At 46.0% G+C, this 15,595-nt stretch overlaps 1 protein-coding gene across 7 annotated transcripts; it reads right to left on the minus strand.

The window, feature by feature from the left end:
• Positions 1-1,130: 1,130 nt before the first annotated feature.
• On the minus strand, positions 1,131-12,050 carry PICK1 (protein interacting with PRKCA 1). 7 transcript variants are annotated; one of them, XR_011140992.1, is made up of 14 exons: positions 11,918-12,050; positions 10,747-10,840; positions 9,866-9,977; positions 9,235-9,363; positions 9,043-9,109; positions 8,004-8,093; positions 7,539-7,592; positions 7,376-7,438; positions 6,895-7,028; positions 5,990-6,082; positions 4,998-5,048; positions 3,366-3,510; positions 2,763-3,099; positions 1,131-2,637 (listed from the first exon to the last, which is right to left on the minus strand). XR_011140992.1 is itself a non-coding variant. In XM_068942298.1 (13 exons), exons 2-13 carry the CDS (start codon positions 10,785-10,787, stop codon positions 2,852-2,854), a joined length of 1,227 nt encoding a protein of 408 aa, XP_068798399.1. In that variant the 5' UTR covers positions 10,788-10,840; positions 11,918-12,050; the 3' UTR covers positions 1,131-2,851. The 7 variants fall into 7 exon arrangements, 5 of the variants coding, with proteins under 5 accessions (XP_068798399.1, XP_068798414.1, XP_009663508.1 ...); XR_011140993.1 differs by lacking the exon at positions 11,918-12,050 and adding an exon at positions 11,547-11,685; XM_068942298.1 differs by having other exon boundaries at positions 1,131-3,099.
• Positions 12,051-15,595: the final 3,545 nt, after the last annotated feature.

The raw sequence follows: 15,595 nt of genomic DNA on the forward strand, positions 1-15,595 counted from the left end.
TCCCAAGCCACCTGAACACTGCTCTCCCCCAGGCCAGCTTTTCCTTAGTTACCAGCCCCCCGCTTCAAGAAGCGGCCTGCAACTTCCCAGAGGTCCAAGGCCCACAGATTGAACATGACTGACCTTGTTAGTGCCAGGCAGGTCACTAGAACAACATCCCCTCTCTTTCCTTGTCACCACACAACATTTCCCACCAAGCCTCCCGCTCCTTTATCTTAAATCTTGTCACAAAAACGCATGAAAGCCATTGGGGTACAAAAGTTCACTGCAGACTGTGCTGGAAGATACTCAGCCCTCTTCCTTCCCACCCCCATAATTGCAACATCACACTTTGCTCAGGGTAGAGCCCTGCCTGGGACAAAGCATACCACCTCAGGGAGAAGAGTTTTACCCCTGAAATGAGACCATCTCCTGCCGCCCCAGGATCCAGGGTTCACACAGGCCATACACCCACCATTCAAAGTGTGCTGACCCAGGCCTTGTGCTCCTTTCAACACTGCTCTTTCCTCCGTTTCCAAGATATTTCGGTGTTGTGCAGCACCTGCTTCTGGTTGAGTACCACTCCTGGTGGGGTGCTAAGGCAGCTGGTTTGTCAACCTCTGCCAGTCAGGCTGCAAAAAAAGTCTGGCTATGCTGCCTTCTGCTTTGCTCTGTTGGCTTCCAGGCAGGCTCCACTAAGGCATTTTTTCTGCTCCTCTTAGCTACTCCGTATTGTGGCACAACAAACAGCTCTGAAAGAGGATTAGGGACTTAAGTATCAGCTCAAGCTTGTGATGCAACAGCTGAGCTCTGTGGAGAAGCTGGCCCTGGAGCAGTGTAAGGATGGCACAGGACACAGCTGAGGTAACTACCTGGTTTACAGAGCTGATGCTCCCCTAGGAGACTAAGCTGCAGAGCAGTAGAGAAACTGGTATTACGTGGATAGATGGCCTTGCTGCAGCATTTGTAATCTTCCCCTTTAGAAATGGGTACCCATGCAGTAACCACCATGTCTTGGCAGAGAGAAAGCCACCAGTATGAGCATGAAAAAACTGGCCATCACATGACACTCTCCATCATTATATTTTAAGATTAATATCAGTGGATGAGGAACAAACATCTCACTAAAGAAAACTCCAGAGAACAGGAAACAAAATGTCACATTTTTCTTTATTAGAGACAACAGTAAGTACAGTAAAGTCCATTTAAGTCTTCCAGAGCAGCTAGACCATGGATGACTTTCTTCCAGGCACCCACAGAAATGGCAAGGCTCCAGAAACAAATCAAAAAGAAAAATAAAACAAAAATCTCACTCATCAATGAATGTCCTTAAATAGCTTCTCTCACTACCACTAGAACGTAATGACAGAAGTCAAAACCCTTGCATCTAAGAAGCACACCACTGCTGGCAGTTATGCTGCCTGCTAAAAGAGAAAGCTGCCGTCCAGATCTGGGATCAGCCCACAAAGATGGAGGGAGCAGAGAAAAGGAAGGAGGAAAGACAAAGCCTCACTTACCTTGGTTTTCCTTTCCCTCGTGCTGGGGAATGGGACGTTACTGGTTCTGGCTGGCCCAAAGGCAGCACAAAATGGTTGTGTAGAGAGGAGAGCAGAGCGTGGTATGCAGTTCAATGCTTTGCACTCATAATCTCAAAGTCCCTGCCCGCAGACAACATCTTCCTTTCTCCACAAGGCTTCTGTCTCTCCTCTCTAGTTTAAGGCTAAAACATCTCCTTTGCAGTTCTAGGGTTGTTCCTCTTGGCCCTTGCACAAGAAGAGTGTGCAAGACTGGCTGCAGCACATCTTGTTACTGTCCATTGCAAGCAGCCAGAGGAGAGGAGAATAATTGAAAGGAAGCATATGCAGCTTTGCTGTGATTTTCAGGAACCCGTTTGCCTCAGACCCTGCATGTTTGCTTGAGCATCTCAGCTGACTGCGAGGGCTCCTTCCTGAACCAGTTCCCTCTTTTCTGTAGGGGAGGGCACAGCCATAACTTGGAGGACTCTAGCCCGGGGATGTACCTACAGAATGTGCCTACAGACAGGGCAGCGATGCAGGAACTCGAGGACTATGAAGAGGACGGTAGCCAGGGAAACAGCTGGACAGAGAAGGACTTCTAAATCCTTGCAGTAGGACTGCAGCAGCTCAGCATGCCAGGTAGCCACTAACCTTTACTTTGACAGCTTCCCCCTAGCCCCTTGGAGGAGGAGGAGGAGGAGCTGATCATACGTACAACCACTAGTTCTAGACACCACTTTGGACTTGCTCCTCCTTCTTAAAGGACAGTGGTTCAGAGAGCTGGGATTGGTGGGAGTGATCATCCTACAAGAATATGCCCTGGACCCCCATGGGGACAGATGGACAAGACAGAGGAAAATCAATACAGGCCAGAGAATGGGAAGCTCCAGAATAGTCAGCAATGTGGTGAAGAAAACGATGCTGGTGCTAACACTTTCCCATAGCACAAGAGGAGGCCAGTAGGGGGCTGTTCTTGCCATTCGTAGCCATCTCTCTCCGGATTTTTTAAAACTGGCTTTGACTTGCTGAAGGGGAGTGGTGCATCCCGCACACTCAGCAGTGTCCTGTCTGCACACGGAGTCACATGGGGTAGGAGATTCTCCTCCCCACACCTCAGCATCCGAGTTGGGCAACAGAAGGTCTGTGGGGGGAAAAAAAGAAACATCCAGGCAACAAGCAAGGGAAGAGAGAGGACAGCAGAGGCTGGTCCCAATCCAACCAGCAACCCCCACCCAAAGCAGAGGAGGAATCCCAGGCTGGACATACACAGAAAGTCACGGAGGATGAATCGCCATGTGAAATACACGTTTTTATATCAGTCTGCAAAGATTTTTCCTCTAGTCAAACTGGCACATTCAGGCATCATCAATCAGCTTTTCACCATTTGTGTCCTCCTTCCTGCTACTCTCTCCCTCGCCACCTCCTCCTTCTTCTTCTTCTGCCCCATCTGTGTACATGTCCTTCTGCCCATAGTTGAGGGTAGTGCGGGCAAGGTCCACCTCAATGGGAAAGACATCCGCATCTCGGAGCACGGCATAGCAGTCATCGTAGTACTTGGACATGGTGGAGACAAAACGCTGGAGCTGAAACACGATGTCCTGCACTGTAGTGGAGACACGTTGGGAACAAATTAGGTGAAGATCCCCTCCCCAAACACAGTGCGAAGGCTGTGACCAAGCCTCCCTTGCCAGCATTAGTTACAGACTCCTATGTATCAGTTGCATTTGGCCCCTGAGGGTGGATGTCCCAGGCAAACCCACAAAAGGGTTCTTCAGAAAAGACTTCTGACCTGAGACAAAGGGGGAGCACGAGGGCAGAAGTCCTGCTTGCCTGACCCCTTCAGGTGCTGGACACCGCAGTGGTACTCACCATGTTTCTGGTCCAGGAGTTCAATTTTCTCTAGCACGTCCTTCCTCATCTTGGCAAAGCGTGTGCGAGCCTCCTGGCGGCAACGTAGGATAAGGCGATATTCATAATTCCCAGTGCTGACCCTGTAGAGGGGTTCACCCAGAGCCTGCCAAAAAACACAGTGCCATTTTGGAAACTCCCAAAACAGACAGTGCTAGATGGTTTTTACACACAGTTTCCCTATTGTTGTGAATCACACGGCCCTTGAGTTATTACAATCCTGTCAGGCCCCCTGAAATTACACTCAGGATCCAGGAAACACTAGAAATGCTGAGGCATATCAACAAACTGGCAATGTGGCTGTTTTGAAGGAGGAACACGTTCCAGCAAGGGTAAAGAAAGGTGCCACTATAAAGTAAAGACAACAGAACAGACATCTTCCAACCCAGCAGGGAGGAGTGGAATGGCCTCTTAGCTGAACGATTAAGACAGGCACCAATAACAAACAAGCCCAAGGATCTGAGGGATATATGGACTTATATCAATCAGATGACAAACTCTGCCTTCCTCTGCAAACGTCACCCTACATTGATTGCGTAACGTAGTATAAGTTTACATAGGTAGCCTTGTGGTATCTACAACCATCCAGACACAATGCTAAAAACCTGTAAGGATGGAACTATGGATTGCTCCACAAAATTGTTTTGAGAGAAAGGGGTTAGATCTGTCAGCAAAACATAGCATCCTTCTCTTGCACCTGCAAATACAGCATACACAAAAATCCACGTTAACGATTGTGGCTTGCTAATGCACATTGTGTGCGCCAAAACCCAGAGATGTGACTTTGCTGGGTATGACTGTGACACTCTTCTTCCCATTTAGCATGAAAGATTCATAACTGAAAGTTACGTTAGGAAAGTTTTATTCATTCCTGGCACTGGGAACTGGGAATACCAAAATTCAAATCCCTACTCTGAGATCACCACCTAGGATAAAACAGACATTGCTTTTATGCAGGGAAACTGGGCATAACCATTAGTTACCTTAAACAGAGTTGTTACAGACTAAAGATATAAAACTCTTCAAAGATTCAAACAGTAAAATGTTACTGAAGAACATCATCAGGTTTTTTTTTTTTTTTTGAAGTCCTCTGATTTTCAATTACTTACTTTTAGAACTAAGTTATTGTTAGGAGAGATCTAATCAATTTGCTTTAACTATAAATGCAGCTTTGACATTCGCTTTACTGCACAGAAGCCAAACCTCCATTCTCAGAAGCAAGTTCAGAATTAATGATAAGCTGTACACTACACACAGATAGAAATCGGTGAAGATAACACTTTAATCCTCCTTACACAAGCTAATATTACTTAAACATTGAGACATGCAACCAGTGAGCAAGCAGGCTATAGAAGACATGACTGGTCCCTCCACTATTCCACAGCACCAGTCATTCATGACAGTTATTTCTACGTAGCGTTTAAGGACCTCCAGGCTCTAACATGTCAAGAATAAACGTGCATTATTCTTAGGATGTATTCACTAGTTTGACTACACATAGGCACAGGAGTGCTTTTGCAATCGCAGGTAGCTTTTGCACAGAGCTACAGAAACACAGTCTGCAGTTCTCATTGCCACAGTATTGGTACTCACAATGCAGCTGTATTCTTCATCATCCATCTCTTTGACTTTCAGGCAGTAAGACTTGTCAGGATTTAAAAAAAAAAAAAAAAAAGGAAATATTAAGTATAAGGAAGCATTTCCACCATCACACACAGCCACAGGGTTGTCCCATCTCAAGCCTTTCTTCAGTCTGCAGCTAGTGGCACTGGAGAAAGCACAGTGGGACCAGAGCAGACTACACATCCTAGGTGGAAAAGGATGTGCATATTTAGAGAAGGATGAGGACAGGAAAGAGTAGGGGAGGAAGAAAGGGTTTATTATTTATATTATAGGAGCAATTACTTTAGATAAGGATTACCCAGTAAGAGAAAAATCTTGCATTCATGTACTGATGGGAAAACAGCAACAGAAGAGTATCATGAATGAATAAATAACAAGAAAAAAAAAAAGATGAATTGCTGGAAGGACTGCTATGGAAAGAAAAATTGCCATATTGACATGCCTAAGGGTTGCAGTGTCAAATACCTCCACCAACTGGTGAAAGGAAATAGATTACTACAGTTCTACAAAAGATACACATAACAGCCCTACCCTAATCTTCTGGTGTAGAAAATAAGGGTTGAGTGAATGGGAAGAGGAAAAAAAAAATGGATAAAACGCAAGCAAATATGGTATCTCAGCTGTTTAATCTAGCTGAACGAAGACTATCCACAACTATCCTGAAAAACTACGGCGTCTGAGACTGGAAAGCTATTTAGAGGAGTTCAAGAGCGTTCAAGTTATATAGGAACTCTTTACAAATAAGAAAATGAATTGAGTGAGATAGAAAAAGTCATTCAGGTTCTGGGAAATCTCTCTTACTAGTGAGAACTGTTAGGTCAAAAGGAGATGTTTTGGCAACAGACAAAGAACTGGAAAAAATGATGTATTCTTGCAAGGATTGCAGAAGGAGGGACATTTGATTGTACAGGCTATGAGAGATCCTGAGATCCAACCAGTACAAAAAGACCAGAGCAGCTCACCAAATATTCAAACTTGACATCCAGGTATTTTTTGATAGTCAGCCTTGTATCAGGAATGGCTTTATTCAGATAGGTGTTCAAATCAGTCAGCATCTGCAAGGGAAACATTCAATTTGTGAATATTAGATCAAAAAGCATGACTACAATTCATAAAGTCCAACCTTTTAACCAGCACAGGTCATGAGACTGTCTCGAGTTAACTCTTCTCTGAACTAGAGCATATCTGAAAGAAAACGTTTGATCTCCATTCAAAATTGTCATGGTTAGAGCATACATTTCAGTCACTGGCAAGCGGTTCTTCCAGTGCTGGAAATACACGCCTCAATTCTAGTCTGAATTTGTCTCCTTTCAACTTATCTGGTTTTATTTTCAGTTAGTCCTGGAAATTGTTCTCCCTAGATTCAGAGGTTCAATATCCAACACTGTTCATCTAACACTGCACTTAATATGGCATTCAAATCAACATTCAACATTCTCTTTGCTAAACTAAACAGACCCCCTGCAGCCCCACACTCAAAACATACTCATTAAAATCCTTTAATCTGGGGCTGCTTATCTAAACTTTTAAATTTAATGACGTCTTCTAAAAATGGGCAACAACGTCAGGAAAAGGACAGTAAGGGCTACGTTGATCCAACTACCCTCTCAGCCCCAAAGGAAAAGAACAGGAATATATTCATGTGCAATAGTCTGAGGAACGAGTCTCTATGTCAGGCTCAAATAACACGGTAGATTGAGATATTCACTCTTTAAGCTCTAAGGTTCTTCATGAGGCATCTGAAGAAAAGCAGACAAGGACAGTTTTTCCTACAATGAGTTTTAAGACTACACCTGCAAAGTCAGGTTTCTGTCTTTCTAGAGCCCCCTCTTCTCCAGACCCCTTCTCCTAGGGTTAAGTTCTTTACCGGTTTAATTGTTTTCAGAAGGCGAATCCCAAACTTCTCAATGTTGCGATGGGCATCAGCAAATTTCACAAAGGCTTCACTAGCAGCTGGCTGTGGCTCCCGTACACCAATGACAGAGAAAACATCTCCAAATGCTGGATGAGGGCAATAAATACAAACAGACGGAAGAAGGGTTTGGCCCTGGAGAAGAATCTTGCTTCCAACATTATAACTCCTTCCGATAACCTTGCACTTGACCAGGGGGATGATGCTAGATAGTCCCTAAAGACAAGAGGTTGGCAGGGCATTCCTTCAATATCTCACACGAAACACAGGGCCTGTGTTAGCACAGCGGCCACTAATGTCTCCAGGGCAGCCCTTCCCAGCTTATTCCTGCAATATTTACTTTTGCTCAGGTGAGGAAATCACACATCTAAGTAGTGACTAAAACTCCTGAAACTGGAGGTCAAAGATTTCTGCTCCCTTCACTCAGACTCTTTACCTCTGTGTGTCTGAGATAGTTCAAAGAAAGCTCTAAGAAGACTCTTGGTGTGTTCTGTCAAGCCTGTGATGGAGGAGAGAAAAAAACATTCCAGTCATTTTACTGAAACATAACAGAGGCATCCTCTCCTCCTATCTGGGATAGGATGGAAGACACAGTTTACCTTTGTATAACTCTGCAGTCCTTTCCAGCTCCTCCAATCTCTTTACCAGTCCATCTAAAAGGAAAGAGAATTAAAATACTCAAATCCAGACCTGACTGACTGGAAACATACAGATTTCATAACTTTGGTTCAATTTTTCCTCACCTCCAAAGCCTCTCCTCTGGTCCAACATGGGAGGCTTTTGAAATAACTGCCAACTGGTTTGATAGTGTGGGGCTATCAGCTATCAACATTCACTAAGTGGGTCCCCACTTGAAATTAATTTGACCTTAGCTAACATTTAAATGGTCCCAGTGACATGATATATCCCCCAGGAAGAGGTGGAGGCAATCACAACAATTAAGCATGGCAAAAGGAAAGAATCCTAAAGGAATAACGTGGAACATGTAAGAAACTATAAAAAGTCAGCAAACGCAAGATGGTAAGTGTTCTCTTAAGAAAAAGGTCTTTCTGCATGATACTTACCATTGCAAAGTATGGCTCGGCTTAATCCCAGGGCATCTGCTGTCCCTGAGCTCATGTTCTCTACCAGTCGGTGCTTTACTTTCTTCAGTACTAAGGGCCAAAAGAGAGATCCAGGATCACAGTCATTTCTATGGGCATGATGAACTTACTTCACCAATTTCTTAGGCATCCAACAGGCTGGTTAGCCTGAGTTTAACTCAATATTGAAGTAGTGAGCGGAAAAAGGGTACCATATAAACTAGATGTTAGGCCCAGCTATGCACAGAACATTTCTATCCCACCTATCTGTTCTGCTCTCGTGTGTTATGTACTTCAGTCAGCAGGGCCTTACCATTTCCTTTGGAAGACTATTCCACTAAATCTCTTCATTATAAGCTACCTACTGTGATATCTGAAACTAAACTTTGCTTATGATATATTCTGTACTACTTCATCTAAAGTCAGGAGACCAGGTTGAAAGCAAGACAAGCAGGACTTAACACTCAAAGGTATTTCTTCGCTTAATTTCGTTTTACGGTGTTTTTGTCAAAACCCTTTTGTCATGCCTAAGGATTCACTTCTGTCTTTGGTGGTCACACCCTACAAATTACTAAAGACAATCAATTGCTCTTTTTGGAATCAGATGACTCAGCTATATGCATTTAGAGGCAAACTTGCAGGGGTACCAAGCGCCTGCAGCTCTCAGGAACGTCAACTGAAGCCACAGCTATTCAGCACCTCTGGAAAATATTCCACATGCTCCCTGCACTTCTCTTTCCCCAGAAATCCATCCCAGTCCTCAGCATTTTCCTGAATCCCTTTCAGTTCATTAGCACCTTAATCACTGAAAAGGAATGAAAGCAAAAAGAACAGCAGACAGATCTTTTCAGAAGGTGAGGAAGGTAGACCACATGAAGGAGACGGCTGTGTAGGCTTAGTTCAAAGCACATGCTTTATTTTAAACATAAAGCCTCCCCTCTGCCCTATAAAAATCAATGGTTGTATAAAACTCAACCTTTCACTTTAACCCTCCAGGGAGAAAGAAACCAGCAAGTCTTACCAATATCCAAGGACTTGCCCTGCTTAGGGTCAGCCTGAAGCTTGTTGTAGTGAATCGTCACTTCACCCTGCAGGAAGAGCAAATCCAAAAACTGCTGTTATCGGAAGCAAGCAGCAACAGCTTCCTTTACTGAAGGACAACCACCTGTAAATTGTGACCCAGCAGCTTCAGCAGCCCCCTCCTACCTCTCACCTTTACCATCTGTATCATCTTGGCCACCTCCACCTTGGTCTTCCCTTTGACGGACTTCCCATTCACTCCTGTGATTTCATCACCAGCTGCTACTGTCCCATCTAAGGCTGCTGGCGTGTTATCAAATACCTAGCAGAGAAGAGAAAGAGCACAGGTAGCCTGGAATCAGGAGGAAGAGATAAATGAATAGAGGGCCGAAGGAAGAAACAGGGAGGGCAGCAGAAGAGACATTTCTATTCCTCTTGTTTAACTCAATTGTATTTAGTACTGTTCACGGTGAAGCTTTGTTTTTTCCTCCTCTCCTAACTCAGAGGTGGGTTGATCATCTTGTTTTCTCAGGAACTTGTAGTCTCCATGACATGTCTCCTCAAGTGCTGGATTTCTCGAAACTGAGGAAGTCACACCACTCCTCTGAATTCTAACATGCTCTCCGAGGAGAAGAATAATTTCAGAAGTCTTAGTTTAATTCTTCCATGCCTATTAGATACCAGGGTAATGAGTTCTTATTTATTTTGAAGTGAGATGTTTCACACTTTGAACAAAATCCAAAATCATAAGACTCTCCACGCCATCCATCTCTCAGGCCAGCACTTTTACCAACATGGTTTATTCTTCTTCCCTGAGCACCCACCTGGACGATATAGAGACAGGGGCAGTACTGTGCTCCTCCCCCAATGCTGATCCCGATCAGATTCTGAGAATCCTTCTTCAAGGTTACTGTCCCAGGAACAGTGGGGATACCACTAGAATGAGAGAGAGGGAATGAATAGCTGGCATGGCAAGCACAGCTGTATTTGTATGAAAGAATAATGGTATTTGAGTCAATACAAACTGAAAACATAGTGGGTACTGCACATTTGAATTAATCACATTATTTCTGCTAGAGAGTCTATCAGCACAGATCAGCAGAAAAACCTTCAGCGCTATCTTTATTGTGATTGCATGCAAGAAGAGGTGATAGAGATACCTTCATCCACTGCTAGACAGAGAGGAAATGCTTGCATGTTTTAGGGAGTACTTCATCTGATCTTTGTGCTACAGTGAGAGGAAAACATTCACAAACGAGACGTAAGACAAGTGCTCCATCTCAAATTCTCTGCTAATCTCATAAAACCTTTCACTTGCTAAGAAAATTCTAGTGTTATCCTCCTTACAGATCTAAGGATTCCAGAGTTTCTCTCTATTTCTTCCCGCTTCTTATTTCCTTTCCTCCATTATAAGTCATTTCTTCTCTAGCTGAAGTCACTATTTACTGAAGACTTGCCAGCACTGCTTTGTGATCAGAAACTCATGGTAGTTACTGTAGAGGAACAGAAATCATTCGTCTCTGTTCACCAGCACAGCAACGCCTCATCCTCAATCTCCAGAGGAAGCAAGAAATCAGGACCGCGGTCTGACTCTTTAGCCTACGTCATCAGGAGAAGGTAAATCTCTCTGTTCCCATTAGATCTTGGCTGTTAGAGCTGTGTCTACTGTTAGCAAAAAATAGTAAAAGACGAGTGAAATACTCACAGTTTATCTTCTTCAATATCATAGTCCAAGTCTGCAAACATTGTTTTGGCTAAATGGAATCTGTTGGTCTGAAACGCTGCTTATTCCAAACTGCCTGAAAAGAAAGAAAAAACCCAATAAACCAGTGATCTCAATAGATAATTGCAGAGTTAACCTGTGACCCTTGTTAACCCTTCTCTCTCTCTCTCTTTTTTTTTTTTTTATTTCAAATGGTGCTCTCCATTTCTTTCTTGTACTGAAGAGGAAAAATATTTCAAGCGTCTCTCATTCTCTGCTCTGAGTGAGAGACCAGAGAAAATCCTCAAGTTCAAACATTGCTTGTTTCAAAACCCATATACATACAGTATTTCCAATGCAGAGAACAAAATACAGTCCATTCTGGAAACTGATTCTTTACATGCTCCACCTGTCTATCACCGTAACTTCTAAAGGTATCTGTGGTTTTATCCTTTAAGTGCATTGAATATTTGTTTCTTTCTTGATTTCATAGCAAGTTTCTAACTTTGTTGATGTTCATCTCCTACCTTGGGAGGCTACGTAAAGCTTTTCCTAACTCATTTTCAGAAGAGGTCTCATTACATTTCCCGTACGCAAACCCCCCTGTGCATCTTTTTTTTTTTTTTTAATTTCAGACATGAGTTAGCAAACGTTATTTTGGTTCCGCTCATTCTCTGCTTGTACCAAACGCACAGTCACACATCGCTTATGTCCGCACCGCGCCCAAAGCCAGCGGTGACCTTTGGAGGCAGTTACAGACACATCCTCCCCACACGCCACCTACGCACGACCGCTTCGCGCACAGTTTGCCTCCGCGCTCCCGGCCATGCCCTCGCGCCTCAGACACGCTCGGCCCGACGCGGTCCGTTACCCGCCGCGCCCGCGCCCCCTCCCGCAGCCTCGCGGCCCTGCGAAACGCACGGCCACGCTCGGGGGGGGGGGGGGCGGAGGAGGGCAAAGTTAGGGCGGGGGGGTTGGGGGGCGGAAGGAGCTGCGCTTGTGGCGCTACTCGGGATTTTTGGGGAGGGGGCGGACGCTGACAGGGCCGGGGGGGAGGGGCGGAGCACGACCGCACAGCCCCTCCCCCCGCGGAGCGCGTTGCCGGGGCAACCCCAGGGGGCGCCCCCGCTGGCCCTGAGGGGAGCGCGCGGGGGGGGGGTGTCCCGTGGCTCACCGGAAGTGCCCGTCCCGCGCGCGGCCCCCGCCGCCACCTGCCGCCCGGCGCACTCCGACCGCCGACACGTCACTGCTGGGGCCAACCCGGAAGCGCCCGGAGCTCCTCCCCCCCGCCCGCCCCGCTTGGCGACGGGCGTTGCCATGGCGACAGCGCACGGCGATCGGGGGCAGCCAATCGCACGGGCGACGCGGCGGGCGCCGGCCCCGCTCCCGCCGCCATCTTGAGAGCGGCATGGTGGCGCTCCGGGGGGAAGTGGGGCGTCGCCCCCTCCCACCCCACCCCACCCCACCCCGGCCCGGCCCGGCCCAGCGCTCTGGCGCCCCCCCGTGGGCCCCCGGGCGCGCTGCAGCCCCAGGGGCGCGACCCGCCTCGGGGTGGGAGAGCCCCACAAAATGGCCGCCCCCCATGGGAACCGCGTGGTCTCCTCTGCGCAGTCTGCGTGGCTCCGGAGATCGCCACAGAGCCCAGGCGCATCCTCCCTCCCGCCCGCCCGCCCCTCCTGTGGGGCCAGCTCGGGGAGCTGGGCTGGCAGAGAGCTGCCCTTGGGGGACGTGCCCTCCAGGCTCTACCTGGAGAGGCCTTCGGGCCTCACAGGGTTACCTCAGCATGGAAGGGACCAGGAAGGGAGTGGCGTGTGGTGGTGTGGGGCCTGCAATGCCCACTCCGGTTTTAGGCTGCATCCCAGCTCTGGTTTAGATTCACTAGGTATCACAGTCGCCTCACTACAAAAACCTTGATTTATGAGCACTGAGAAAGCAGACTGTTTAGTCTCAGTAAAATAACCAAGACAGAAAGACAAGGAGTTGGTGACAGCTGAGGAAGAGGATGGAAACTACTGAGCTAAAGGGGGTGTAGGTGTTTCATGGTGTAGTACAAAACACTAACACTATGACTTTTCCTATTACAGTTAAGGTATCATGGCAAACTATCTCAGCTGTTCACTCAGCAGGGAAACCCATGAGGGGCACCCAATGTGTGCCAGCACTGAGGAAAACACAATTTTTTGTACTTCCCTCTTGGAAAAATACAGACTGCCATTGCCTATTGCAGATGATGCACACTATAAAAATATGTATATACAATGCTTGCATGTATCAAAGGAACATTTCGGAAAGATGTTTGTGAATGGGAAAGCATTCTGGACTGATTCAGATGAAAGCAGGGGTACAAAGAGCTTCCAAACTGGTTTGTACAATTGCTTTTACTGCTGACAGGCCAGTGGTGACCTATGGAAGCTGTGTTTTGAAAGCCAGTCAGCACAGCTGTATGCAAAAGTGCCACACTGTCATGTATAAAGCAGTATTGCCAAGCTTTCATGCATTTTGCTCCTCTGTGATGTGGAGGGGGTAGTTGTTAGATGTTCAAATGAGCTTTCTGCCTCCATCAAGAGAGCACTGTCACTGGGAGAATGCTTTGATTTCCCAGAAGAATATAGTCTCCTGTTGCATTATGTATCATCTCTTCCAGCCACTGCTGACTTCTGAGGAATTACCAAGCTGCCAAACCTGACTTATTGACACAGATCAAAACAATACAAGAAAATCACACTCTTTGAACAGAAAACTCCTTCCTAACCAGCCACAAGGACTGGCTGAAGACAATGAACCTCTCTTGCTGTCTTAGAGGATGGTTAGTGTTTGCAGTGTGCAGCATCATGAACCTAGGAACTACATACATCAAAACACCGACTGAAGCCTCTCACAATGATGGAGTACAAGAGCAAGAGTAGGCTGTTAAGAATCATTTTGAAGTCCTGCATCTAAAAGATGATTTATTTATGAAGGGAAGCTGAATGAGAAATGCAAGTCCTGCAGAAGGGAGCTCTCTGAAGAGAACAGACTGATATCCTGACCCTGGAAGCTGACAGGAGTTTTACATCTGTGATCTGTGAAGCCCTGGAATTGATGAGCCAGTCCTTGATCTCTACAACTGAGGAAGTCTCTGTGGCCCAGCAGTGCAATGGCCCTTTACTGTGGCCAAGGAGGATGCAGAGAAGACAGAGTCAGACTCTTTCCAGAGCTTTTGCACAGCAAAAGACAAGAGGCAATAGTCCCAAGTGGCAGCATGGACATTCTGATTAGATAAAAGGAAAAAACTTCACTATGAGGGTGGGTAAGCACTGAGATGGTGGCCCACAGCAGCTGTGGAATAGCTATCCTTTAGAGAGAGTCAATACTTGACTGGACTGATTCTGCAGTGCTATGATCCTGAGAGAAACTCTGCAACATTTGGAAACATTTTCCTTTATAATTCTATGAAATTCTTTCAGATTCTTGGATCAAAACAGCTGATCCTAATTTTCTTCCTCTTAAACACTTACTTTGAAATACATTTGCATATTTAAAAAACCTGTCCCTCCATCCTCCTCGACACGTATAACTTCACTATTGGCAACTGTTAAAGGGGGAGTTAACTATAGCATTATAATGTATTTACGATAAAGTTACATTGCAGCTTCAGCTGAACTCCAGTCCCTGGCTAGCTGGGTACTGCAAAACACATAGGAAACACTCCTTAACCCTGCAGAAGTTGACAGTTAATACAGACACGAGATTATAAAGCAAATGAGCAAAGGTCACGTGGTAATCAGCAAGCAGAGACAGGAGTAGAAGTCAGACCTGCTCTCTGTCATGCAATGGCAGGATTGCTTCATGCAATGCGTTAGGGGCCTGTTAGTCCTACACTGTCCTGTTGCTGAGTGGTCTAACCTCCCGTTTCGTGAACCTAGGCTACCCGGTCCCAGGGTGGTAGCGACCACTGGGCAGCCAGCGGTGCTTAATTTCTAAGGGGGCAGCTCCACCGTGTGGGCACTGCTGAGAATTTCTGCTGTCAGGAAGGGGGCCTAGAGTCAGACGTACTGACTCTGGGTTTGAAATGGTGGGGTATTTCTCCTATTTTCTTGCCAAGAAAAAAAAAATTTCCAAACATAGGAGAACACCTGCATAACACGAACCATTTGGTTTTGCCCAAGGGGGACTGCTCAGAGCCTTGTGCGTAGCAGGGCACCAGACTGGTTAAAAGAAATAGCAGGATCTCATTTTTTCTGGGTCCATTTTTGCTGCTAGAACTGCAAGGGAAAAGAACAGGCAGTGAATTTCTCATTTCCCATCAGCTCCTGCTGTTAGAAAAAAAGACGAGAGGCAGAACTGGCCTGGGGTAAAAAAACAGACCTGCTGACACTGACAGGACCAAAATCTGTAGGTAGGTCTTGTGTGTCCTGCTTTTGTGCTGTTCCACTGATGTGTGCATATGCAGCCCAGTATGTCATGGAAGCAAGAGCCTATGCATGCATGCACTGACTGACCCTGCCCTATGTGCACAGTAAGCCTTGATTTGTCCAGGATCAATTGGACTCTCTGTACATGAGATGGAGAATTAAGCTACATGTGCCCTAAAGTCATGTCTGTCCCATCATTAGAAATCCAGGAAATCACCATCTCCATAGAGAAAGGGTGATGAATTATTGCCGGAAGTGGTAATCTCAAATCCGAAAAAAAAAAAAAAAAGCCTGGCTGGCCTGTAAAAACTCCCAGGAAGCTATTTGTTCTCAAGAGTAGGTCTGACTGATTATCACATCACAAATATGAAATGCAGCTGTACCCTGAAAAGTGGGCTTCATTCCTACTGTTTACCTGTACTGCTTAGATCAAGAAGGCTCTGTCTGCAAATACATTT

This window comes from Struthio camelus, chromosome 1 (genome assembly GCF_040807025.1).
Source record: "Struthio camelus isolate bStrCam1 chromosome 1, bStrCam1.hap1, whole genome shotgun sequence".
In the NCBI taxonomy this organism is placed as follows: Eukaryota; Metazoa; Chordata; class Aves; order Struthioniformes; family Struthionidae; genus Struthio; species Struthio camelus.

Bases quoted from the DNA above. Each gene is read 5' to 3' on its own strand.
- PICK1 (XM_068942298.1), bottom strand. From the start codon at position 10,787: ATGTTTGCAGACTTGGACTATGATATTGAAGAAGATAAACT. The intron at 9,364-9,865 runs GTGGGTGCTCAG...CTTCTCTGCTAG, and splicing joins CCTGTCTCTATATCGTCCAG to GTATTTGATAACACGCCAGC. The intron at 5,049-5,989 runs GTGAGCTGCTCT...AATCCTGACAAG, and splicing joins ATGTCAAGTTTGAATATTTG to TCTTACTGCCTGAAAGTCAA.